This window comes from Tursiops truncatus, chromosome 20 (assembly GCF_011762595.2).
Source record: "Tursiops truncatus isolate mTurTru1 chromosome 20, mTurTru1.mat.Y, whole genome shotgun sequence".
Classification (NCBI taxonomy): domain Eukaryota; kingdom Metazoa; phylum Chordata; class Mammalia; order Artiodactyla; family Delphinidae; genus Tursiops; species Tursiops truncatus.
Genome location: NC_047053.1, coordinates 36428110 through 36453862, shown reverse-complemented (window position 1 = coordinate 36453862; position 25753 = coordinate 36428110). Strand labels below are relative to the sequence as shown.

Here is a 25753-nt window from a genome sequence, read left to right as displayed (position 1 = left end):
GTGCGGGCTTCTCATTGCGGTGGCTTCCCTTGTTGCGGAGCATGGGCTCTAGATGTGTGGGCTTCAGTAGTTGTGGCTCGTGGGCTCTAGAGTTCAGGCTCAGTAGTTGTGGTGCACGGACTTAGTTGCTCTGCAGCATGTGGGATCCTCCCGGACCAGGGCTCGAACCCGTGTCCCTTGCATTGGCAGGCGGATTTGTAGCCACTGCGCCACCAGGGAAGCCCCGCTTCACTTTTTATAGTAAGAAGAAAAGAGTGTGTAAAATTGTAAAATGAAAAAATAGCTAAATAAGCAAGGTATTTAGAAATCACAGAGTTGCTACTGAGGCAAGTGTAGGGAGTAAGTGGCATTGGGCAGGTGCCTGCAGCTTACATATGTAAGCCTGTAGAACTATATGAGGTTTTAAACTATGAAATATTATTTTGATAGAAGTAACATGAACTTTAAAAAAAATTTAAAATCTGTATCATTACAGACTATATTCTATGTTCACACTGTGAAAAGATAAAAAAGTTAGTTGCAAAAGAGAAACAAAAAAATTCCTTCTTTGGAAAAATGATACCTCTGAAAATTAATGAGTCAAAGAATATTTGTTAGGGAAATTAGAAAATATTTAGAACTGAATAATGAAATTACTACTTACAAAACATGTGGGATGCAGGTAAAACATTCTCAGAGAGTATATTTAGCTAAGAAGGAAGACTGAAAATTAATTAGCTAAGTAAGCATCAACATCAAAATTAGACAAAAAGAATAGATAGCTTGAAGAAAGTAGAAGAGATAAAGATTTAAGAGCAGAAATTAATGAAATAAAAATGACTTACTAGCTATTGACCTTGGGCAAGTTATTTAAGTTAAATAAACTCAGGCGGAGTCTGAATTTGAACACCAGCAGTTTAACTAAAAACTTTGCACTTCTAACCACCACATTATGCTCTTTTTATTTTTTAAATTAAATATTAAAAAATATAATACATGGGCATGGTTTGAAATTCAAATGATATATAGTGATAATTTGTCATTCTGTCCTGTCTTCCTCTCTCAGCTCCACTTCTCAGAAGTGATCAGTTTCCTATGTATCCTTTCAAAACTGTTCCGTGCTTTTATAAGCATTTATGTATGTACCACTTAAGAACACAGAAGTTAGCATGTCATACATATTCTGTACCCTTCTTTTCCCCTTATATATATGAGTTCATTTATTATCAGTATATAAGAGCTGCATCATTCTTGATAAGGACTGTTTACAGTAGACATGGTAAGTTAAGTCAATTCTAATAAAAGCAGGAACAAGTCAGTGAAGGTTATGACCATTAGTATACTATCATTTGACAGAGTTTTGGAGATTTTTAGCTAATATAACAATACACATAAGTAATTGATATGAATATTAGAATTAAAAAATTATTTGCAGATGTGACTATATTAAATTATTGAATATCTATAAATATCTGTTCAAAAATCACTGCCTTTCACATTTTCCCAAGATTCTCTGGGTCAAAGTTACCCAGTCATTCTTTGCTTTAAGAATAAAGTCCTTATTTTTTCAAATTTTAAGTGGTCTCTCTTCTGGTAATGGAGTAAATATTGAACATATATCAGGAGGATATTAGTAACCTTTGTGTTTAGCCTCTTCAAACTTAACAGTCATGCCGAATATTATATAGCTAAGTAAAATATCTTCTTTTCTGAAATTAGCACCATTCTAGAATAATGGTTAACTTACCATGATCATTGTAAGGCCTAACAGCCTCAGAATCGGTGGTTAAGGATCCTGTAGAGTGACGTTCATTTGGAGAAACACTAGAAGATGTTAACATTTTGAAGAGTGGAAAACAGGATCATAAGAAATGGTGACAGAAAGGCAGAGACCTTTATTTTCTCTTTATATAAAGTAATCTGTCTCAAATTTCATAGTGTTTGGTAGGCTTATTAAATTTTTAATAATTTAGTTTTTAGTAATTTTATTACCTCAGGTTTTACAACAATTATTATACTCTCCTAAGCTTTAATAAACAAATAAGGTTTTTGGAGGAGGTCCCAATTTTTCAGTTGTTTAATTAATAAATGAGCTTATTGTATATTTTAAGAGGCTTAGTACCCCAAGCAGATAAATATTGCATACATTGGATATTCAAATAAGGTATCTAATTTGAGGAAGCAGTGTCAATTATGTGTGAAAATAGGTATAAAATCAGACTTTCTGGCAATTGGTTTGTCAATATGGTATAAATTTCATAAATGAAATTTATTGTGAAGTCCTTTTCCCTCCTGTTCTTGCCCTAAAATTCTACTATATCAATAGCAGATACTTTGTAATTAGTATTGTATAATGTGACACTAAAATATTAATATATTAAAAAAACTTAAACTTGTGTTTTGTTTGAATTCCCAATAATTTATATTTTGTTTAGTATGCCACTTTTTGGAAGTGGTCACTGTCAGTATCTTGCTATATAGTATGATGACCTTGGAGATTTAAAACCAATTAAAAGTGTAAGCAGCCTTTCTTATTTAGTTTTGAGTTTTAAATCCACTTTTATTCCAAATAAGAAAAGTCAGAAGTAGATTTACTGTGGAATATGAGTTATATAAAAGACATCTTAACAGCTGACTTAGGGAAAACAGACTGGCCAATTCCATTTATGGAATTGTAACATAAAGTTCCATCAAATAGTTATCTTTAAAGGGGTTTTTGTAATCTAATAGATATTCCTTGTAAACTTTATTAATGTGAACACATCTGCTTTTTAAAAAAAAAAAATCAGTGAGGGACTTCCCCGGTGGTCCAGTGGTAAAGAATCTGCCTTCCAATGCAGGGTTCGCAGGTTCGATCCCTGGTCAGGGAACTAAGATCCCACATGCCGTGGGGCAACTAGGCCTGCTCATCACAACTACTGAGCCCGCGCATCTCAATGAGAGAGCCTGTATGCCACAAACTACAGAGCCCACATGCTCTGGAGCCTGCGCACCACAACTAGAGAGAAGCCCACATGCAGCAACTGGAGAGAAGCCCGAGCGCCACAGCGAAGACCTGATGTAGCCAAAAAAATAAAGAAAATAAATAAAAATTAAAAAAAAAATCAGTGAATTCCTAATGAAAATAGAGAGAAATTTTTTATTATTTATAGCTAAACTCTTCAGTATCAATCATTTAGAATTCTTTCAGATTCTTTTACTGTATTCTTATTTCCTGTCCCAGTAATCTATCATTCTCTTTAAAAGTAAAAAGTATTGGGACTTCCTTGGTGGTCCAGTGGGTAAGACTCTGTGCTCCCAATGCAGGGGGTCTGGGTTTGATTCCTGGCCGGGGAACTAGATCCCACAAGCATGCTGCAACTGAGAGTTTGCATGCCGCAACTAAGACCTGGCACAGCCAAAATAAATAATAAATAAAATAAATAAATATAAAGAAAAAAGCATTTATTGACCCTTTCAGACAGAATGTCTGGTTTTAAAAAAAAACTATCACAAATGTCTATTCATTGGACCTTCAACTGAGTTGTTTTGTTTTATGTTCCCAGCACGATTAATTTAAGAATGTGGCACTTTCTTTAGTGGTGACTTTGCTGCAAAGTTCTGAAATTTTCACTTGAAATTATTTTCAGAGCCAGTTTGAGGCACATAAGAAAATCAGTTTAATTATTTCATAGACACAATTAGTGTTTTGTCTAGAAATAGATTGCAATTTGTCATTCACATATTCTGTAGACTTGAACTCTTCATGACTTGGACCTTTCCAAAAAGCAAGTTCAGTTTTGGAAGGTGAAGACATGACTTTGAGAACATCCAAAAGGATATGTCAGAGAGAGAGTAAGAACATTTTGAACAATGTCAGTGTCATTGCTCTACAGCATTCCAAAATGACAGTTTGAAACATTAGGATATAAAAGTTTTAATATAAGTGGCTAATTACTTTATAGTCATACTGTATCTGACTTGTTAGATTCCCATGCTCTAGATTCTTTTATAAATAGGCACTTTAAAGGGATCTATTACAAAGTCAACATTTTGGGGTTTTTTTTTTGTGACTGGATTTGTAAAATGTAGAATGGGATTATTGTTTTGTCATGCATCTGAATTTAGTAGACGACTACTAGATAATGGTGATAATTTTTTTCTGTTAGCGAAAGAGAGCATAGTTGATGCTTGAACAACACAGGTTTGAGCTGCATGGGTCCGCTTATACTCAGATATTTTTCAGTAGTAAATACTGTACCACATAGTCCAAGGATGGTTGAATTAGGAGATGTGGAGGAACTGTGGATATGGAGGGCCCTGTATAAGTTATAGGTGGATTAACCTCTGCATTATTCAAGGGTCAGCTGTATATATACTCATAAAAACTCACATTTTCTTCTCTCTCTCTCTTTTTTTAAATTAATTTATTTTATTTTTGGCTGTGTTGGGTCTTCATTGCTGTGTGCGGGCTTTCTCTAGTTGTGGTGAGCGGGGGCTACTTTTCGTTACGGTGCATGGGCTTCTCATTGCGGTGGCTTCTCTTGTTGCAGAGCATGGGCTCTTAGGCGCATGGGCTCAGTAGTTGTAGCTTGCAGGCTCAGTAGTTGTGGCGCATAGGCTTAGTTGCTCCGTGGCATGTGGGATCTTCCTGGACCAGGGCTCAAACCCGTGTCCCCTGCATTGGCAGGCAGATATCTTAACCACTGCACCACCAGGGAAGTCCAAAACTCACATTTTATATAAAAAAAAGAACATCTCTATGTATAACTGAGTCACTTTGCTGTACAGCAGAGGTTGCCACAACATTGTAAATCAAATACACTTCGGTAAAAAACAAAACAGAAACTCCCATTTTGTCTAAATTGATTTTGCTCTTATATAACAATGGTATATGTATTCAGGTTTCATTTTTATTTGCATTTAATAATTATTGATTAAAATTTATTTCTTTAATATTATTAGATTTCAAATGACTGAGGTAACTGTAAAAGTTTGTTTTATGCCCTGTTGCTGATCAAATCATTGGTCTTCTCTATAGTTCCTTACAAATGTATGGAATCAGTGTTCCATTTGGATTGAACATCTGTGTCTTGTCTTAATAATAGAATAATTGGCATGAAGTCATCTAAAAGGACCAATTTACATGGTATAATTGGCAGAGAGCATGAACTTTGGATTAAACAGACCTAAATTTTTAATCTTATTCTTGCTACTTACTAATGGTGTGACCTTGGACAAGTTATTTAACTTTTCAGGCTCAGTTTCTTCATCTGAAAAAATGGAGACAATACCTACCCAACTAAATATTTTTAAAGCACCAATGCACAATAGCTTGTCATACATTTAATAATAAATGTTCATTTCTTTTCCTGCTTTTATCTTCATGTATTGGTAATTTGAGACTAAGTTAGTAAAATTAAAGAACTTTCTAAGCAGTCACCCTAAACATGAGATTAGTCTGCCATTTACTTTAGTAAATACTGTATTCTCTCCATTGCCAGGAGGAGTATTTGAGAAAGGAAGGAATGATTTGAACATTGTCAATAGCCAGCTGAATTAGTGTTGTAGGGACATACTTTTGATAACTTGTACTTAATATCTCCATGAAAATGTTTTCATTTATCTTCAATCACAGGTACAGGAACTTTAAAGATAGATTTTGTTGGAGAGCTGAATGATAAAATGAAAGGTTTCTATAGAAGTAAATATACTACCCCTTCTGGAGAGGTGCGCTATGCTGCTGTCACACAGTTTGAGGTATGGTATTCTTTAATATATTATGACCTTAAATTAGACATTCTGACAAGGGTCTAATTCTATTATTTGCCTGATTATTTGAGGCTTAGGTGCCTTTTGCCATAATTGTATTATTGATTTTGGAATTTTTATTTTATACTCAGCCAGTTATCTCTCTTATACAAGAGAGAGAATTAGGGATGTGGGCTGGGGAATGATTTTATTTATAACAGTACCATTATTAATTTAGTAGGAAAAGCCACAGGTACAAAAAGAGGTACAAAGTATAAAAGGAATCCAGGTATTGAAATTTTGTTACCTGTATGTCTGTATATATAGTTATATATGGATATATATAGATATAGACCTATCAATTTAAATATAATTTTGTTACCTGTATGTGTGTGTGTATGAGTGTGAGTGTGATTCCAATGCTTATCTCTAGCCCTTTTGAGCACTTCTTCATCCTGGAATGGTTGGCTGGAGTGTGTCTCCAAATGATTTTTTTTTAAGAGAGGGTATGTGGGTGGTATACTTCCTGAGTCTTTGCATATCTGAAAATCTTTCATTTGCCTTTATACATGACCAGTTTTACTGAGCATGTAAGAGATTTGTTGGGGGGGAAAAGAAAAATGCAGCCCCTGACATCCAGAAGTTGTCCTAGCACTGAAAGCTAGTCCAAGTTGTTTTCCTGTTTGACATAAACAGTATCATAGAATGCCAACCTCAGACAAGGTCACTCCGAGACCATGATAAAGTGAGACAAAACAAGGGCACTTCATAATTTCATCCAAGCATAGACAAAAACAAGTTCACTTTGTTAATCACAAAAGACAACTCTCTCTCTTGGTTAAAATGAATGACTGCTGCTTCTTTACCATTTGCAGTTTTAGGCTTGATGTAGTCTGCCCTCTCCATAGGTAAATAACAGTTATTGAGATACCCACTCATAAAATTGCCTCCACTTTCTGACAGCACCCAACTTAGAATGAATCCTTTCTTCTTAAATCCTCCTCCAAATCATTCAGCCAAATCCAAAATCACATAATTGTTTCTTTCTTAGACTCTTACTGAGATACCCCATGGTTTCTTTTGATGTGAGTTTTCCCTTGCTACAGTGAGTAATAAGCCCAACTTCTTCAGTGATAAGAGTGGTACAACTGGCTTACAATTTTTCTCTTTCAAAGGTGCATAAATATTGTTCTAAAGTCTTTCACGTCTCATTTTGTTGAGGGGGAGGAGTCAGACTAGAATGTTTCTTCTCCCTTTGTAGGGTAACACATTTTAAAATTTTGTTTTATTTTCTTCCTGATTGCTTGTTAAATTATTTCTTTGTACGTAAAAATTAAAAAATTTCACCAGGTGTTCACTTTTCATTAACTTTTAATAATTGGTGAACCCTATTGATGTGCATATTCAGAGCTTTCTTCAGTGTAGCAGTATTTTCTTCTATTGCGTCTTCATCATGGTTTCTGTTCTGATCTCTTCTTCAGGAACATCATTTAATAATAACTTTAGCTCTAGTGTCTATCCCCCAAATGTACCTTAGATTGCTTTTATCACTTTGTCCTTTGGATATTTTGGAAACTTAAATCTTACTATCTATGTCATTCATTTGATTTCCTCTAATATAAATACATTTATTTACTGCTGTTGCTCCTAATTTGAATTTTTCTGTGCATTTCTTTCTTTACACTCTACTTCCTGTTCCAAATGTCTTATTTATTCTTTTTTTAAACATCTTTAGTCTTATTTATTCTTTAGTAGAATTCATAATTTATTTAGTTTCTTTGAGAGTACAATCAGCCATCTAATGTTTTTCCTTGGAGAAATCCTTTTTCAGAAGTATGTGCTTCCTCTGCATATTTCGTTACTTCTTTTTAAGATACAGAATCTTGTCGATGGTTCTATTTCTATTTTATTAAAGATTTTTTTCTTTTATAACTGGTATTCTACTGCACCACTAATCTTATTTTGCTTTAACAAGTTTGCTCTTTTTTATTTTTAAAGAAAGAATGAGATCTCTTTCAAAAGGTAGGTCAAATGGTGACAGTGTTATGTGTTGTATATGGAAGTGCCATTAAACAAATGACCTGTTTGGAACTGATACAGCATCTGTCTTTATTCCTGTTGCTACCATTCCAGATAAAGAACAAAGCACATCAAAAATTCTGGAGATATTTTTATTTTTATTTTGAAATCAAAGCCAGAGAGGCAACCAGTCATATTTTCCCATCATGGAATCCTTACAGTAGTATACTGTTAACCTTCCTGTGCTCTGTGTTGTGTTGACATTATAGATAAAGCCATTTGCCTTTAATTTGAAATATTGAAATGTTTTAATAAAAACAAAAGTATAATTGTCAGTTATTCTAATACTATAAATTGTTAAGCTCTATAGCAGACCTAGTTCCTGGATAATTGCTGATGTGGCAATGATAGTAAACCTTGTGTTTTCTTTGTAGTCAGTGCCTAGCTTGTTGCCTGGCACTGAGTAGAAAATAAATATTTGAAAAAGTGAATGAACAAATGATAGAAAGAAAGAAATGTCTGTTATTTCATGAAATAGTCTGGTAGGTTAATTCTGTGATATTTTATATTTCATATTCTTTTCTTAAGGCTACTGATGCCCGGAGAGCTTTTCCTTGCTGGGATGAGCCTGCCATCAAAGCAACTTTTGATATCTCATTGGTTGTTCCTAAAGACAGAGTAGCTTTATCAAACATGGTACGTTTGTGTTTGTGAGTATGTTCATATTTTGAATAAGCGTTTAGCAGATTTAGTTTGCTGATTAGATGGGATAGCATGAAACCACCCAGCACAGTGCTTGACACATAATTGGAACACAAATGTTAGTTTTCTTAATTTCTGAAAAGCCTTCTTTTTCTTTATTGCCTTATTTGGGGAGTTTCCCCCCTCCTGGAAGAAATTCTTTATAAACTGTATTAACAAGATCATCTAATTCCTTCAATTTGGAAATCTAAATAAGAAATGAGTTTAATAAATATTACCTGAAAGAAAAAAAATCTGATATTCTTATTAAATGCCAAAAGATATAGCCACATAATGAAGTGTATTTAGGTTTTTGGCTGATTGTATTCTTGGAATATGCTCCCTTCACTGATGTCGTTGATCCTCATTCATAATAGAGTAAGCATTCACTACTTGAAGTGTATTGTCTGAGACTGCCTTACTTAAGACATAGAGTAGCTTGTAGCTTATAATAATAGGAGTCTAGGGAACTTGGAAATGCCTGCTGCACCTGAAAATAACTGGCTTTTGCCTCCTTTATTGGTGGAGAGAATTCCATAGATTCTCTTCTCAAATATTCTCAGAGAGGAAGCTAATATATTACACTGAAATGTTCATTTACAATTTAGTATGAATGAGTTTATCGGATCAATTCTTGAATAAGTCTTACTTGGAAGAAAGAATAGAGAGACCTTGAGGAAACTGAGATCCTGAATAGGAAAAAGAGGGAGAACACCAAAGGGAAATTAGGGGACTCCAAAGGTAAAGTGGAGATTTTGTGACTAATTTGTTTAGAGCCAACCTTTGTACAGAGAATGCTCTAAATCTAGAAATCTGTACCCTTTGAAATGTCTGATTACACAATTACATTTTATTTTCATTAATATTTGTTGTCTCCTATCCTTCATTCACTTGAAAAGTATTGAGGTCTTAAAACATCCCAGTATCTGGCATATTAGTAGGTATTCAAGAAAAGTTGCTTCTTTTTTCTTACAAATCCTTGGAAGTTTTAACACTTTAGGCTCCAGTTTCTTAGTGTGAATGCTTTATCAGGTGACTTTCCTTCTTAATAGGAAAGATCTTGACAGCATAATAGCACTGGATGAATTAGGATAGAGAAGTAAGCAGTGCTGGAAAGGGGGAAGAAAAGGCCCCAAAGCCTAGAGTTTTTGGCTAGTGTTTGCTCTAAGGTATTTAATGTAAATCTGTTAAATTTTCCTTTTTTTTTTTTAAAGAATGTAATTGATCGGAAACCATATCCTGATGATGAAAATGTAGTGGAAGTGAAGTTTGCTCGCACACCTGTCATGTCTACGTATCTGGTGGCATTTGTTGTGGGTGAATATGACTTTGTAGAAACAAGGTCAAAAGATGGTGTGTGTGTCCGTGTTTACACCCCTGTTGGCAAAGCAGAGCAAGGAAAATTTGCGTTAGAGGTAAATGTACTTGAAGAGGATTGTTCCAACAGTCCATAACTCCAGGTTGGGGAATTTACATTTCTGATCAATTATTAGTACAATTACTTATAATTTAATCTGAAATTTCATGTACTACTTTGGTTTTACTTTTAATAGAATCTGGGAACTAGCAACTTTGGTGTTTTATTAACATTTTACAAGATAATGATTAAGAAAATATTAGAGTAGAATTTATTTACCCAGAGAGTGGGTGGGAAAATACGTAATTATACTTTTCATTCTGAATTATAAATGGATTAAAGTTTGGCTGACATACAAAGCTTAGGGCTAAAGCACTCTTTGGAGGTGGGGCTCCCCAGGGTTGGTTTCTAGTAACTTGAGATATTTGGCTTGCAACAGGATTCCTTTGTGGATTTCTATATGAATGACAGTAAGATTTATCAGATGGTTCTTTTGTCTATACTTTTATAGGTTGCTGCTAAAACTCTGCCTTTTTATAAGGACTACTTCAATGTTCCTTATCCTCTACCTAAAATTGATCTCATTGCTATTGCAGACTTTGCAGCTGGTAAAGTAAATTTCATTTTATTGATGAATTGTAATAACTTTTTTGAATTTTATGATTTTTCAAGAAGAAGTATATATAAATATCAATAAATGTTTATATTTGTTTTATGAAGGTGCCATGGAGAACTGGGGCCTTGTTACTTATAGGTATGTTAATGATGTATTACCCTGCCTTATCTTTTTAAATCACTGATTTCATGAGAGCTTCACTCCTAAGTACAGTTCAGTAGCTTCTGCTTTATGATCTGTCATAAATTTTCCTACCTCCCCCCACTTCCTTGAACATTTCAAGAATGCAGATGAACACCCTCTGGAGTATAAGATTTTAAAGTGAGCATCTGGCATTAGTAGCATTTGTAGATGTATTTTTGGCTGAGTTTCTCATTTCAGTGCCTTCTCTTCCTTCTAGTAGTTACATAGTTATATATCCAGCTTGAAGAACTTTCCCTGATTTAATATCTTCTGGCCAAATTTTTGCATGTCTGTCACCACAATACAAACATGTAGGTTGTATAATTTTAAAAGCAGTGTCTGTAAACAAGTTTTTGTCTTCCACTTTCAGTTGCCTTCTTCAGTGAGCTAAGTTTTGGACAGCCTGCTCAGTGTTCTCTTTAGGACTGTGGAATGTATCTTCCCCCCACTTTCTGCTCCCCTTCTTTTAATGGAAGGACTGTCTTCTCTCTCTGTCTAGCACAATAATCCCTAATCCTTTAGACAAAGTTTTTCTGAAATTTCAGGCAGCTGTCCTATAAACAAACTGATAATTAAACTTGTGTCACATCTTTGATCTTCTGTTATGAATTCTATTGGAGTGGTGTCTTTAATCTTCCCCGAACTTTTTCTATCCTGTGTACTCTGAGGAAATGTTTTCTTGACATCTTTAAAGCCTAACTTGACCATCTTATTTACTGTTTGAATCTCCCTCCCCCACTTCTGCATGCCTGCTTTGGTTGTAATACTTAAAAAAAAAATTTTTTTTTAAACACAGGGAGACTGCATTGCTTATTGATCCAAAAAACTCCTGTTCTTCATCACGCCAGTGGGTTGCCCTGGTTGTGGGACATGAACTCGCCCATCAATGGTTTGGAAATCTTGTTACTATGGTATTTAATATTTTTAAGTGCTCAAATATATTTATTTTTTTCCTGCTGCACCTTTTTTTGTCTACATAGTATTTCAGGTTTGGCTGGAATGTTGTACCAAAAAAGTAGTTTTTTGATTGAAAAACTTTATTTTAAAAGGTCCACTTTGAAGTGTTTATCAGAATATTCTTGTTGATCAAAAGCATGTAGATAATCTTTATTCAACAGAAAATACTTCCTAAACTGTTCTAAATACTACCTGCAAGCGGGGGGAGTCATGATACTAATTTGGGTGAAAGGAAGAGATTCCATTTAGGTAGAGAGATTCCATGCAGTGAGATTCAGACTAATTGTAGTTTCTTGTGTCATATATATTATGTAGCTCACTAGCTGTAAAGTAACCTGATAAATGACAAACTATCCTTGATTAGGTTGAAATGTTTTTAAGGGTCATTTTCTTCATTGCCTGAAATTTTAAGTTGAAATTTGACAGAAATGAAAGCAAAGAAACAATAACTGTGAAGTATATTAAAATTTCCAACTGTCCTATTGAAGTTCTTGTTTATTATAATGTTTGCAGTGAATGATCTCTGTCCTCTAGTCTTGACCTTTCTCTCTTACTCTGAATAAGTACTATCTATAGCAGCCAACTATGTTAGAGCTTGGGAGCCCAGCGTTTAATAAGTGAACTAGAAGTGCCTCTGCAAAGAAAGAACTGGAGATTCTGGAGCCAGCCAGATTCCCTGATGGCATTTTAGGCTGCCAAAGAGCAGAGCCCAATTTGGATATTAGTTGAGTCCACATGTCACAAAAATAAGCAAGAAAGGAAAACATTTAGCAACTCTTACATATTTGAAAGAGTTTCTAAAGAAAGTCAGCCCTTGAAAGTAAATCCTTTCCTTTTTGCTTTGGATGTTTAAAATTTTGCTTAGGGGTAAAAAAAATTTTTTTGAAATATAATTTTATGTGGAAGTAAGTATACTAGTACCTGTATTCAGTATGTCAGAAACATTCTTTTCTCCTAATGCAGCAAGTTTGTTGCTGCCAAACAATTTTTTTTGCTCAGTGTTGAGCAGACTTTATTTTTTATGATTTTATTTTTAAACTTCCAGTAATAAATTTTAGTAGGGGAAATGTGTGCATTCTCATTTTGCTTTTAAACAACTTTTTACTGGATTGGAGCAACCTCTAGTTATTAGATGTCACTTGTTTCATTAACCAAAATTCAAAGGCTTAGAGATAGTTGGAAAATTACTAGGTTTGTACCAGCTTATCTCAGTGGAGGCTTTTAGTTAAATAAGTGCACAAAGCATATAGACAGATAGCCATTTATCAGTTGATATTGAAAATATTTGATCTTTTCAGAATTTTAAAATGCCCTTTTGTTTTTCACCATTGCATTAGTCCTTTGTCCTAAATTCATATAGTATTGCTTTCTTTTCATAAGAGATTTAATCAACTTTAATGAAAATTAGATTGAAATCTCTTTCTAAAAAGTTGATTTCTTTTTCAAAAAGTTGATTTTGTCTGTGACCCATTATATTCTTTATCCACTCCACTGTTAATTCTTATTAACAGATGAGAATTTTATATTTCATAAATGTTTAAACACTAATTCGTTACTGAACTACTTACTGCCATGACATTTCTGTTAATTTCACATAATTCTTATATAAGCAGTACTGCTTTTCTGTTTATCTAGAAAGTTTAACTTTTCAATCAACAGTGATTTTTCCCTGTCATTGTGGAAATAGTTTCCAGTTTTCCTTGTTTGGTCCGGATAAGCTTTCTGTTGTTTTTAAGAGAACTGTTTATTAAACTAAATTTTATATGACAGTGTAGGCTCTTGCCTATATTTATGCGCTCTCTTCCCCTTTTCCGTATTTAGGGTGTTTTTCATCCTCCTTCTTCCTCCTTTTCTACCTTCAGTACCAGAAATTTACTTAGCAGTGGTGATAATGCTAGTGTCACCAGGTTGGCCTTTCTTGGCATTTCTTTTGTTCAGGGATGTGAGTTATTCACTAAATGTTTTGAAATGAATTTCAGTTCATTAAGAGCTTTAGAGTATAGTGGAAGGGACATATGAGTTTTTTAAATTAGTGGAGTGACAAGCATCTTGTTTTCTTAATATATTTCCATCTTTTGTTTTTAGGAATGGTGGACTCATCTTTGGTTAAATGAAGGCTTTGCATCATGGATTGAATATCTGTGTGTAGACCACTGCTTCCCAGAGTATGATATCTGGACTCAGTTTGTTTCTGCTGATTACACACGTGCCCAGGAGCTTGATGCCTTAGATAACAGCCATCCTATTGAAGTGAGACATAATTTTCACTCATTGGCCTTTGCTCTCATTTTCAATAAAATATATAATTTGTTTATAGAGATACTTAGGACTCTGAAAAGAAAATTGCATGGGTGATGTCATTTACTTTTGTAGTTTATGTTTCCATTCTTGAAATTCTAGCAATACTAAGTTCTAATTATGTTTCTTTTTAAACATCTATGATCTGTGTAGAAGCAAGTGCTCTGTACCCATAAGCATTCACTAAATAGATTTTTATTGAATAGTGTGGGGGAACCATAGCTGTTGGGTAGTATGATTCTGTTGTTTCAGAGAAAATTCTGAACATACTTTTTATTGTTGTCATTGTCTGTTTTTATATAAATATTTTAATTCTTTTGAGTTAGCCTGTCCTTATTTTAGCTAGTTTATCTGTATAAATTTTGCCTCTAAAGAGCTAGACTTAGAGTCTACCTGGACATATTTAACCAGGGTCCTGTGTAACTGTAAGCCATTACAATTAGTGTAAGACGTCAAATGTTTTTCATCTCTCCCTTCCTTACCCTCACTTCCCTACCCACAAAGAGATCAATAGTGACTTGCCTCCCAGCAAAGCAGTGCCAAGGTTGGAACCCAGGTCCTAAGAGATGATGGGGATTGTGTTATATATTCTATTTTATTAGTATTAGTTATTAAGCCCTTTTAAACAATTACACGTTATGAGTCAACCTAAAGGGAAAAAGTATCTTATGATTTAGAAGGGTTTTCCTAGAAAGCTTTTTATGTAATTCAGTATTACAGGCTGTCTGCTTCCTGTCATAACCTTGAATCACACTGTCTGCTAGGTCAGTGTGGGCCATCCTTCTGAAGTTGATGAGATATTTGACGCTATATCATATAGCAAAGGTGCATCTGTCATCCGAATGCTACATGACTACATTGGGGATAAGGTAAAAAAGCAATTTAAAAAATCTTCCATTCTTTTATGCTGAAGCCATAGAGTTTTGCATGAAAAAAAAAAAGTTTGATTTTATTTAGGTTAAGTTCCTAAGTGATTTTTCTAGAATTTATAAGGATAGTACTCTGGCTTGTCTTTATTTCTTTTTATGCTGATTATTTTGGTCTCTGAGATGAATGATGTTGCAGATATGTTTTGGGGGTTGGTGGAAGTCTGGTATAAAACTTAAAAGCAAAAGTAGAAGGCAAAGAGTATGCATTTTTAAACAGAAAGTAGTAGACATTGGGGGATACATGTGTTTTAGTAAATCTAACAGTCAAGTAATTTGAGTAAATTAGTTTTTGAGTACTATATACTCAAAATATACTATAATTCTAAGTTCTGACTCTCCTGGATTTTAAAAATTGTGTTTTCTCAGGACTTTAAGAAAGGAATGAACATGTATTTAACCAAGTTTCAACAAAAGAATGCTGCCACAGGTAATCTTTCTATCTCAATAATCCATTGAGATAGAAATGGAGAGAAAGTGTTGGCATACTATCTAGAGTGTGACATTTTATTTTTTCTAAATACTTAATTTTCCATGTGCTGGATAGGAAATAGAGTCGACGTATTTGAAGATGTGTTACATCATGGATCAACAATATGAATCAGGACCTATTATCCTTTTGGTCATCCTCCAGTAGTCTGCTTTCCACAGCTCAATGTTTTGTCACTTTAAAGAGTCTGAAAAGTTCTGTTTACTTTACCAGAGCTTGTTCTTTTTGATGATTTGTGGGTTTTGTTGCCCTTCGTTGACCATTGGCCATTAAAATAGCTGCAAATTAACCATTTGTAGGAGTGAACTTGTGGAACTACAGATTTTCAATGAAGTAAATTCTTAAGATTTTATGATGGTCTATTAGATATTAGAGTCAAAAGGAAGAATAAAGGTGTAATAGTTGATTGACTGTGAAGCTGAGTTCCTTAGTGAACAAAAATAGTTTAAAATACAAGATTTGTGTAATGTCATTAGTATAGGTCTGGGGTGGGGCCTGAGAGTCTGCATTTCTAACAGACTCCCAGGTGAAGCCAGTGCTACTAGTTCATGGACCGTACTTTAGCTTACCAAAGTGTAACTGGTACAGGGTGTACCATGTAACTTTTTTTGGTTTGTTTTTGTTACTTATGAAAGACAATTGGCAGTTCAAATACATTCCCGTTAATCATCCATGATTTTTATCCTCTTGTAGCAGTTGTAGTGCTCTCTGTCTACTGTCTCCGCCCCGCCCTTAATTTATGCTTTCTTAATCTCTCCCCTGGAATTCACTACTAATTTACTACTCGCCTTGTCCCACTCTCTTCAGTTTCATCTCTCACTCTGAGGCTAGCTAGGTTATCTTTCTAAAGTGAAATATCTAATTACATCACCCTACTGATTAAAAACACTTGAGATGCCACATTCCTTTCACGATAAAGTCTATACTTCTTTGTAAGCCATACAGTCTTGAACAGTTCAACCCCTGCCTACTTTTTTAGCCTCATGGCCTGTTGCTCCCACACATGCGCCTCTGTCTTCAGCTTATTGAATGTATTGCTGTACTGACATTTTCTGTCATTTCTTATACTTTCCTCTTTTTTGTTTTGGCCGTGCTGCATGGCTTATGGGATCTTAGTTCCCTGACCAGGGATCGAACCCGGGCCCACGGCAGTGAAAGCTCAGAGGCCTAACCACTGGACGCCGGCGAATTCCTTTTTATTTACCTCTTTGTACCTTTATTCTGTCTACCTGGAATGCTCTTTTTCCCACTGTCTAATGAACAACTCCTCTTCAAGCTGCAGACCAAAAGTTTACCTCTTGTGAAGCCTTTATTCTTTGGATTTTTCTTTCTCTGTTCTTGCCCCTGTTATAGTATGTACCACATTGTATTGTTGTTTTGCTTATTCTACCACCAGAGTTGTTTGACCATATGGGTCAAAAACAGCATCAGCATTGAGTATTTTTTAAACTTCTGTTAATTGAATGGGTATAATAGTTTTAAGTTTGTGAATGATTGTTTAGTAGTGACCTTGAATATGTTTCCATTTGTTTGTTTCGGTTTCTTCTTGTTTGAACTCACCTGTTTGTCTTTTGTTTATAACTTGTAATTTTTTAATAAATTGGAACAATTAAGAACATCTTAGAATATAAGACCATAGAGTTCACTTAATGGGAAGGCAAGGGGAACGTTAATTTGGCCCACTGTTCCTGAACCTGAAAGAACCACAAAATTGGTCAGTGTTGCAGTGCCAAGAGTTATATAAAATTTCTGGTTTGTTTAGGAAAATAAAAATGGAAACATTTTAGATTTTCATTGTTTGTATATCTTCTAGAGGATCTCTGGGAAAGTTTAGAAAATGCCAGTGGTAAACCTATAGCCGCTGTGATGAATACCTGGACCAAACAAATGGGATTCCCCCTCATTTATGTGGAAGCGGAACAGGTAAACTTATAAAAAGTCCTTCAATTTTTTTGATATTGTATTAAATGAAATTCAGTCAGTGTTATCAAATTTGCTTTTCTGTCCTTTAAGTATTCTAGGTAAGATTTAAGCCAGCCCTTATACTCTTTTCTCAATGATTTATTATGTCTATACCAAACAGTTTACCCCCATGTCTTTAAAATTATACATGCTTATGGTAGAAAACAAAATATTGTCTGCCCTTACTGTCCCCAAGGAAAACACTGTAACCTTATTGATATAGTTCTAAAATCACCAAATGAGGTTTATTCTGAGAATGCAAGGTTGGTTTAATATTAAAAAACAGTCAATGTATTGACTCATAGTCACTACATTAACAGAATCAAATTAGAAAAACCACATAATGACCTCACCTGTTGCATAAAAAGGATTTGGTAAAATTCAACACCCGTTTATAATATCATTCTTTAAAATTAGGGTTTTTTTTGTTTTGTTTTTTGTTTTTTTTTGTTTTTTGCGATACGCGGGCCTCTCACCGCTGCAGCCTCTCCCATTGCGGAGCACAGGCTCCAGACGCGCAGGCTCAGCGGCCATGGCTCACGGGCCCAGCCGCTCCGCGGCATGTGGGATCCTCCCGGACCGGGGCATGAACCTGCGTCCCCTGCATCGGCAGGCAGACTCCCAACCACTGCGCCACCAGGGAAGCCCTAAAATTAGTTTTTAATGTTGGATGGCATTGTGATTTTGATTAGAATTGCATTCATGTTAGTTGAACTGTTATCTGAATTCAGACAGGTGTAGTTCAAAATGAGTTGTCCTCCAACAGTACTGAGAATTACCATCAACCTATAATGCATACCAGAAAGTTTGTCTTAACTTAGTTTAATTGTATGAAACTATGAAATCATTCTCTTAAATTTCTTTGCCATGGTTTTATAAGCTGCATAGGGAATTAATTCCATTCTTTTTTAGGGAGGAGGATTCATAGCTCTTTTTTAGATATGTGTTTGTCCTTGTGGTTCTGCATTGTCCATGAAGCTAATATTTTACAAAGGCTCAATGTGGCAATAAAGTATATACATTGGAGAACCTCTCAGTTAGATTGGCTGCAAGCATTTGAAAAGGCAGTTTAGGGAACACAATTAATCATATTTGGTGAGAAAGGATATCTAAAACTTTAGTGAGCTGTCATTGTGACCATTCTGTTTCTTTCTAGTTTATCAGAAGAGAGGACACTAATACCCCACTTCCTCCCAATGTTATTGAGACTCAGCGAACTTTTCCATCAAGCTACTTTCAAGATCTTACTTTTTCTCTGCATTTTTTTTTGTCTCCAAGCACAGCCAAACTAATCCTCCATTTTACATTACAATAAAAAGCCTGTCTATGGCTCAGTTCTTTTACAGATAGGAGAACTCTGCAACATTGTATCTTGATTATGATCTGTATCTCACTTTATATTCCCTAAATTTAAATATTTTTGCTTTATTTCTGAATCAATTTAAAAGTCACCTAATAACTTTTTCAAGGAAATCTATGTGATACATAATTAATCAGTGATGTAGTATCCGTATTTAAGTTCATTAGTAGTTTCTTTATGGCATCAAAGTGGCCATTGCTTCCTCACTCAAATTTTTTAGTTTTTCATTTCTGTCTCTTGCAGTTTATCCCTTTATAAAGGTCATTGACCCAATTTAGTGTTTGATTTAAGTGATCTTAAAATTGTTTTATCTTGCATTATTTAAAATGTCTAGGGCATAGTAACAAATGATAACTAAATAAAAGATTGCATATTGTTGAAGTAGTTTTTTAAAAATATGTACTTGCCTTTGTTCCTTCTGGCTTTTTAGTTTTTTGCAGTACCTCTCCCCGACTTTTTTTTGTGTTTCATTGCAAAGCTCATCCTTTGAAACAAGGTGTGTGCTGCTTTCATGTTTGTCAGTTGTTCTAAAAATGACTTTGGATTCTGAATTCAGAATTTGAATTCTGAATATTGAGTCCCCATGCTAATTTAATGTTGCCACTTTTTGGAAGTAGAAAAGGCTGAAGACATAACCTTCCTCCATAAAGGTTAACTATGTATCCTTTTTGAAAACTTTAACACTTTGAAGTTCTTATCTGGATACATATCTTTTCACATGAGCAATATTTCATAGCACCTGGCCTTTAATTTTTAGAGTATTGTTATTTTGAGGCCTTAATGCGAAATAGTGACTTTTCTACCATTCTGTAGTATCATGCTCTTTATCACCATTGCATTTTGTATATTCAGGAGCCATTTGGCTATATGGTTTCACGTCTGCTTTGTCACAGAGATGTCGTCCCCTCCAAAAAAAAAAGTGTTGTTGCTACTACAGCCTTTATTTTGTTTTGCTTCTTTAGATAGAAGATGACAGACTACTGAGGTTGTCCCAAAGGAAGTTCTGTGCCAGTGGACCATATGTTGGTAAGCAAATGGCTATGAGTGGGAGCTGATCAGTGAGTTTGGATACCATACCATAGTGTTCAAACTAATAAGAAATAATTATCCATTTAAAAATATTTTTAATAGAATTAAACAGAAACAAGGTAATGGTAATAGAATAAAAACGAAATCTAGGAAGTCAAAACAGGAGATTCATGGGGTATTTGTAGTATTGTCATATTCTTAGATTTTTGAAAGTCCATGTCTCTGTGTGTTATTGGGGGCTGTAATGAATGAAGAAGTATAGGAACACTCAAGGGATGTCTCTAACCTTAATCCCTAAAGGAAGACTTGGTATGCATTTGTGTACTAAGTCTTATGCACTCGTGTGCTAAGTACATTTGGTATATTTGTGTACCAAGTGTATACATTGTGGCTAATTTTTTTTTTTTAATTCTTGGGCGTAGTAAGTAACTAAGCAAATAAATAAAGCCTAATGATTATTTAGATTTATTATGTACCAGTCATTGTGCTAAGCACTATAACTGACCCTTATTTTATACTCTCAGCAACCCTATTAGGTAGGTCATATTATTTCTGTTTACAAATAGGGAAGCGGAGGCATAGCTAACTAAGTTAAATTGTGCAAGATAACCTATATAATAAGTCAAAGAGTAGGAATTCAAACAAAATAGTTGGATTATATAAGTTTATAATCCTTAAGTTTATACCCTTAACTATCATTCAACTCTGCTTTTTCAAGTATTTCTACATGACATTAGACTTTTTTGTTGTTTAATTATTTTCGGCTGTGTTGGGTCTTCGTTGCTGCACATGGGCTTTCTCTAGTTGTGGTAAGCGGGGGCTACTCTTTGTTGCGGTGCGTGGACTTCTCACTGCAGTGGCTTCTCGTTGCAGAGCACGGGCTCTAGGCGCGTGGTCTTCAGTAGATTTGGCACTTGGGCTCCGTAGTTGTGGCTTGCGGGCTGTAGAGTGCAGGCTCAGTATTTGTGGCGCATGGGCTTAGTTGCTCCACGGCGTGTGGGATCTTCCTGAACCAGGGCTCAAACGAGTGTCCCCTGCATTGTCAGGTGGATTCTTAACCACTGCATCACCAGGGAAGCCCGACAATAGACTCTTTTACCCAGGGAATGAAAGATGAATTGAAAAATCAAGAAGTAAACTGTTTTTCTGCACCTTTCTCACTTCCTTTAAAATAGTAGTTCCCAACAGGGGGAAGGGTATATCAGAATCACCAATGCCTTTTCATGTTCCACCCACCAAATGATGATGCACTCTACTAGGTTTAAGAGGTACAGCCTTCAACCCTTAGTCTTAGCATTGAGAGTTACTCTTAATAAATATGTCTGACAAGTGAGGTGACATGTTTATTATCTAAATAAATAGTGTCACAGTTGCTGTTTTCTGCACATATCTGCAATCTGCATTGTAGGACCGACAGGTTTTGCAGGTCTTTCCAATGCTCTGTGACCACTCTAGGCATTATTAAAACCTGAATTATCCCAGTGTCAGGAGGGAATTTTCATTTGTGGTTTAGCCTGATAACATAAAGCTATATAATTTATTAAGATAGTTTCATTAATGTACTGGGCAATGACTCTTTTGTTTGGCATCTTAATGCAAAATCTGTTTTGCTGTATAATACCTAACAGAGTGTATGTATTTGCCTTACAAAAGCTTTGGCTTTTAGATGTGACTCCTCAGTGTTCGAATCCAGCAGCTCCCAAGGTGTATCCTGTCGCAGAAATAGAATCAGCCCTTCAGTTTCTCAGCAGTGTATATACCTGTTAAGAATTGCACCTTAGAATTTGTTGTTGTTGTTGTTGTTGTTGTACGCAAGCCTCTCACTGCTGTGGCCTCTCCTGTTGCGGAGCACAGGCTCCGGACGCAGCTCACAGGCCCAGCCGCTCCGCAGCATGTAGGGATCTTCCCGGACCGGGGCATGAACCTGTGTCCCCTGCATCGGCAGGCGGACTCTCAACCACTGCGCCACCAGGGAAGCCCTGCACCTTAGAATTTGTTTTTAAGTGCTATGTGAGAGCTTTAACCCACTCGAAATGTCTCTTACTAGTAAAATCATTATTTCTTTTGCTCTGAAAAGGGAAAACAACAATTAAATTAAAATTGTTGTATTTGTGATTCTACAAGTAAACACAGTGTTCTCTTTTTCATAGGCTATTGTGATTTCATTAGTAAATTCTCTCTTCCTTATTATTATTCAGGTTACCTGGAAGAGTTCATGTACCATTAAAAATGAGCTATTGGCTTAACAATTGGATTCAAACCCATGCATGGGACACCACTCCTCTCTCTCTACTTTACCTTCTATTTCTCCCAGTGAGAAATTATTTTTCAAGTTTCTTCTTTGTTCTTCTCTTGCTTAAGGAGAAGACTGTCCCCAGTGGATGGTTCCTATCACAATCTCTACTAGTGAAGATTCCAGCCATGCCAAAATGAAGATTCTCATGGACAAGCCAGAGATGAATGTAGTTTTAAAAGATGTCAAACCAGACCAGTGGGTGAAGGTGAGTCCAGAAATGACATGGCCATTTTTATCTTACCTAAATTGATTTATTTCTTTCATTTCCTTTATTCATTTTATGGCTGGCTCTAAATTCTACTGCTTCATTTTGGACTAGGACTTGAAAAGAAAAAAACATTTCTGAACTTTCTTGTGTGAAATTTAGGGCCAACTTTCAAATAGTATTGTCTAGATATTTGCCTTTATGTCAGGTAAGGGAGTGGTCAATAAGCAGTTACAAAGGGATAGGATTAAACAGGAAAAAACTAGTAGTCTATGTATAAAGTCACATTAACCAAAACATTTGTAGTCTTGCAACTTCAAACTGCCCTGTCATTGTAATGACATGTTAACTTCAGTGATGTGTTGTCATTGTGCATGTACAACTATAATCAAGTGAGATCAGACATATAATAATCAGTTTGTGTCACTGAAATGTGAAATTACTTTTAGCTGGTGTTTTAAAGCCATTTCACAACACTAAGAGTCAGTAAATATTATTTTTCATTATTCTGTACTCTGCCTTTCATAATGAAAGTATCTGTTACAGACTTTTCTCCCAATTATAGGTTCCTAATAGGAATTATACATTGTCTCAGGCTTTTGTGCTTGCAGAACTATTTCTCCCTCTGTTTTAATTTTTTTAATATATTTTTATAATATACCCAGTGGAATACTATATTACCATTTGAAATTACATTCTGGAACATATGTAGCAATATGAAATTTTTCTTATAAGAAAAAACACTATGATTGTTATTAGGTAAATAAAGGTGTTATTCCTATAGTAAAAGATAAAGGGAATCAATAAAATAATTACTGTATTAGAAATGTGAAGTGACTTAAATATATATAAATAGTAAAATATTTATATCTTTTTTAAAAAATTAATTTATTTTATTTTTGGCTGTGTTGGGTCTTCGTTGCTGTGCGTGGGCTTTCTTTAGTTGCAGCAAGTGAGGGCTACTCTTCGTTGCAGTGTGTGGGCTTCTTACTGCGGTGGCTTCCCTTGTTGCAGAGCAGGGGCTCTAGGCGCACGGGCTTTAGTAGTTGTGGCACGCGGGCTCAGTAGCTGTGGCTCACAGGCTCCAGAGCTGTGGCGCACAGGCTTAGTTGCTCTGAGGCATGTGGGATCTTCCCGGACCAGGGCTCGAACCCATGTCCCCTGCATTGGCAGGCGGATTCTTAACCACTGCACCACCAGGGAAGCCCAAAATATTTATATCTTATACTGTCATTTTATCATTAAAATACTTTGCATATAAATATTATCAAAAATATTTTTGACTGTTGGTAAATAGCCTATAGAAAATAATGATAGTCAATGATTACCTCACTCCAAAAATCATATGAAATTGCCTTTTAACTCCATGTAATTCTTTAAAATCTAGGACCTGACAGTTGTTATTCTATTGAGGCTCTGGGCTCATTAGATCAGTATTTGTAAAGGTTTAGTCTTCCTCAGAGATTTTATTGTCCAAGTATTTTTATTTTGTAGTAAATGTTTTCTGTAAACTGAAAACCATTCACTGAAATTAGAAATAGAAACTTAGCCGCATTATATCCTCCTTTTCAGCCATGTTCTTTTCACTGTCGCTCACTTTGCCTCCCACTATGCCAAGTTTCTGTTTTCTTTTGCCTCTGTATTCATCTTTGACAACTGATTACTATCTTTATATGTTGTTTCATTTTAATAATTTGTCCGTTAGCATAAATGATCTTTGTTGTTTTTCATCCAGATATACTAAAACTAGAACTTCTTTCATACCTACAAAAAATTGATTTAAAAAATAAATGCAGCTCCTTAATAATACCTGTTGTATATCTTTTCAGTTAAACCTGGGAACAGTTGGGTTTTATCGGACCCAATACAGCTCAGCCATGCTGGAAAGTTTATTACCAGGCATTCGTGACCTTTCTCTGCCCCCTGTGGATCGACTTGGATTACAGAATGACCTCTTCTCCTTGGTGAGCCTCCAGTAGTATGATGGATTTTGCTGATTAAAGGATTTTGTTTTTCCTGGAGTGCCTGACTGCAACATAACTAGAAGAATATAGTTCTTCCTGAAGGTTGAATGCCTTTAGTACCAAAGCAAATGACTAATTATTAATTAACATGACAAGATTGAACCTATATAATTTACCACAAACAAATCTCATTTTATTACTCCTAAGCCAGCTTTTTGCAACTATACTTAAACTATCCTTTGTAAGGCAAAAATTCTTTTCAACACACATAGATACGAACCTTGAAGAAATTTCTCTACTTATGTAGTTTTTAAAAATAATTCAGAGTGATTTATATTTTTCTAAAATAGTGGTTATACTTTGCAGGGAAAGTCTAGTAGAATTTTTTAACATTCCCTTACTATTCAAATTATAATATCCCATTAGCTTTAGAATTATATTTATATTTAGCTTTGTTCCAGAAAAAATTTTAAGGAGCAATTAGTAATATTATCTTTATGACCCCAAAACATAGGTTAGATAATTTCTAGATGTCTCTGTGATAAAATTGTCAGATTCCTCCTAGTGTTCCTTTAATTGGACTTGAAATTTTCATTCCCCTCTGCAGTAACTGGTTTTGGATTCCTCCTTTGTATAAACACAGATTAGCATTGATGCACAAAACCTCACATCTGCTGATTTCATTGCTGAGAGAGACCTGTCCCAGGAGAGTGGTGTGTTTGTGCAGTTGGCTGCTGTAACAGAAGTTCTTTTTCCTAACTCTGTTAGTCAGTTCTGAAAGGACTGAATTTGTAGTGCCTTCCAGTTTGCCTTCTTTTAGAAATGAGTAAAGGACAGGCTGACGTTGACATAGTTTGCAGGTCTAGTTTTGAAAGCGCCTCTGTCAAAAACCAAAGCCCCAACTGTTTTTGCAACTTTTCTGAAAGTATGAAAATTTTCAAAATAAAAAACAATGCCAAGACCCCGGAAACTGAATAGAAATAGGACGTTAACTGTTTTCTTTCTTTTTCTAAATTGGTGGAATTCTAGCAATTTTTTAAAGTGGCTCTTCTATAAATAGCAAAAAAGTAAGGAATGGTGTCATAATACAGTTTTTATTTTATAAAATTCTGTAGTAGTCTGAGCTTATATAGTCTAGTCTCTTCCTTAAGGGATGGCTAACTAGCAGAAGATAATGCCAAAAATACATGCTTGTGTTTTTTGTTTTGCTTTTGTTTGAAGACTAGATTAATTTATGTTTTTTCCTATCCCAGGCTCGAGCTGGAATCATTAGCACTGTAGAGGTTCTAAAAGTCATGGAGGCTTTTGTGAATGAGCCCAATTATACTGTATGGAGCGACCTGAGCTGTAACCTGGGGATTCTCTCAACTCTCTTGTCCCACACAGACTTCTATGAGGAAATCCAGGAGTTTGTGAAAGATGTCTTTTCACCTATAGGGGAGAGACTGGGCTGGGACCCCAAGCCTGGAGAAGGTAATGGATGTACTGAATGGGGAAAGAATTGATCAGAAATTGGTCCTTTTTTTACTCAGCTGTGGTTAACAATAACAATAGCATCATCTTTGTGTCTGCTGGATGTTACTGTGTATTCAGCTAACTAGTAAGACTTAGGACTTTTAAGCCTCCTGGTGAAGTTACATA

General features: G+C 35.2%; 1 protein-coding gene across 5 annotated transcripts in view; it reads left to right on the top strand.

The window, feature by feature from the left end:
* Nucleotides 1–25753, top strand: part of NPEPPS (aminopeptidase puromycin sensitive) — a 97321-nt gene that overhangs the window by 58738 nt on the left and 12830 nt on the right. For all 5 annotated transcript variants that reach the window (XR_004524014.2, XR_012328652.1, XM_033848308.2 and 2 more), the window contains 14 exons: nt 5597–5718; nt 8317–8424; nt 9684–9884; nt 10338–10434; nt 10547–10580; nt 11422–11536; nt 13668–13832; nt 14645–14749; nt 15176–15236; nt 17110–17219; nt 19581–19644; nt 22009–22148; nt 23978–24112; nt 25366–25585. Coding sequence is in view for 3 of the 5 variants with exons in the window: in XM_033848308.2 (XP_033704199.1) it covers nt 5597–5718; nt 8317–8424; nt 9684–9884; nt 10338–10434; nt 10547–10580; nt 11422–11536; nt 13668–13832; nt 14645–14749; nt 15176–15236; nt 17110–17219; nt 19581–19644; nt 22009–22148; nt 23978–24112; nt 25366–25585 (1677 nt within the window). In the remaining 2 variants the exon portion in view is untranslated. The remainder of the gene's footprint in view (nt 1–5596; nt 5719–8316; nt 8425–9683; nt 9885–10337; nt 10435–10546; nt 10581–11421; nt 11537–13667; nt 13833–14644; nt 14750–15175; nt 15237–17109; nt 17220–19580; nt 19645–22008; nt 22149–23977; nt 24113–25365; nt 25586–25753) is intronic.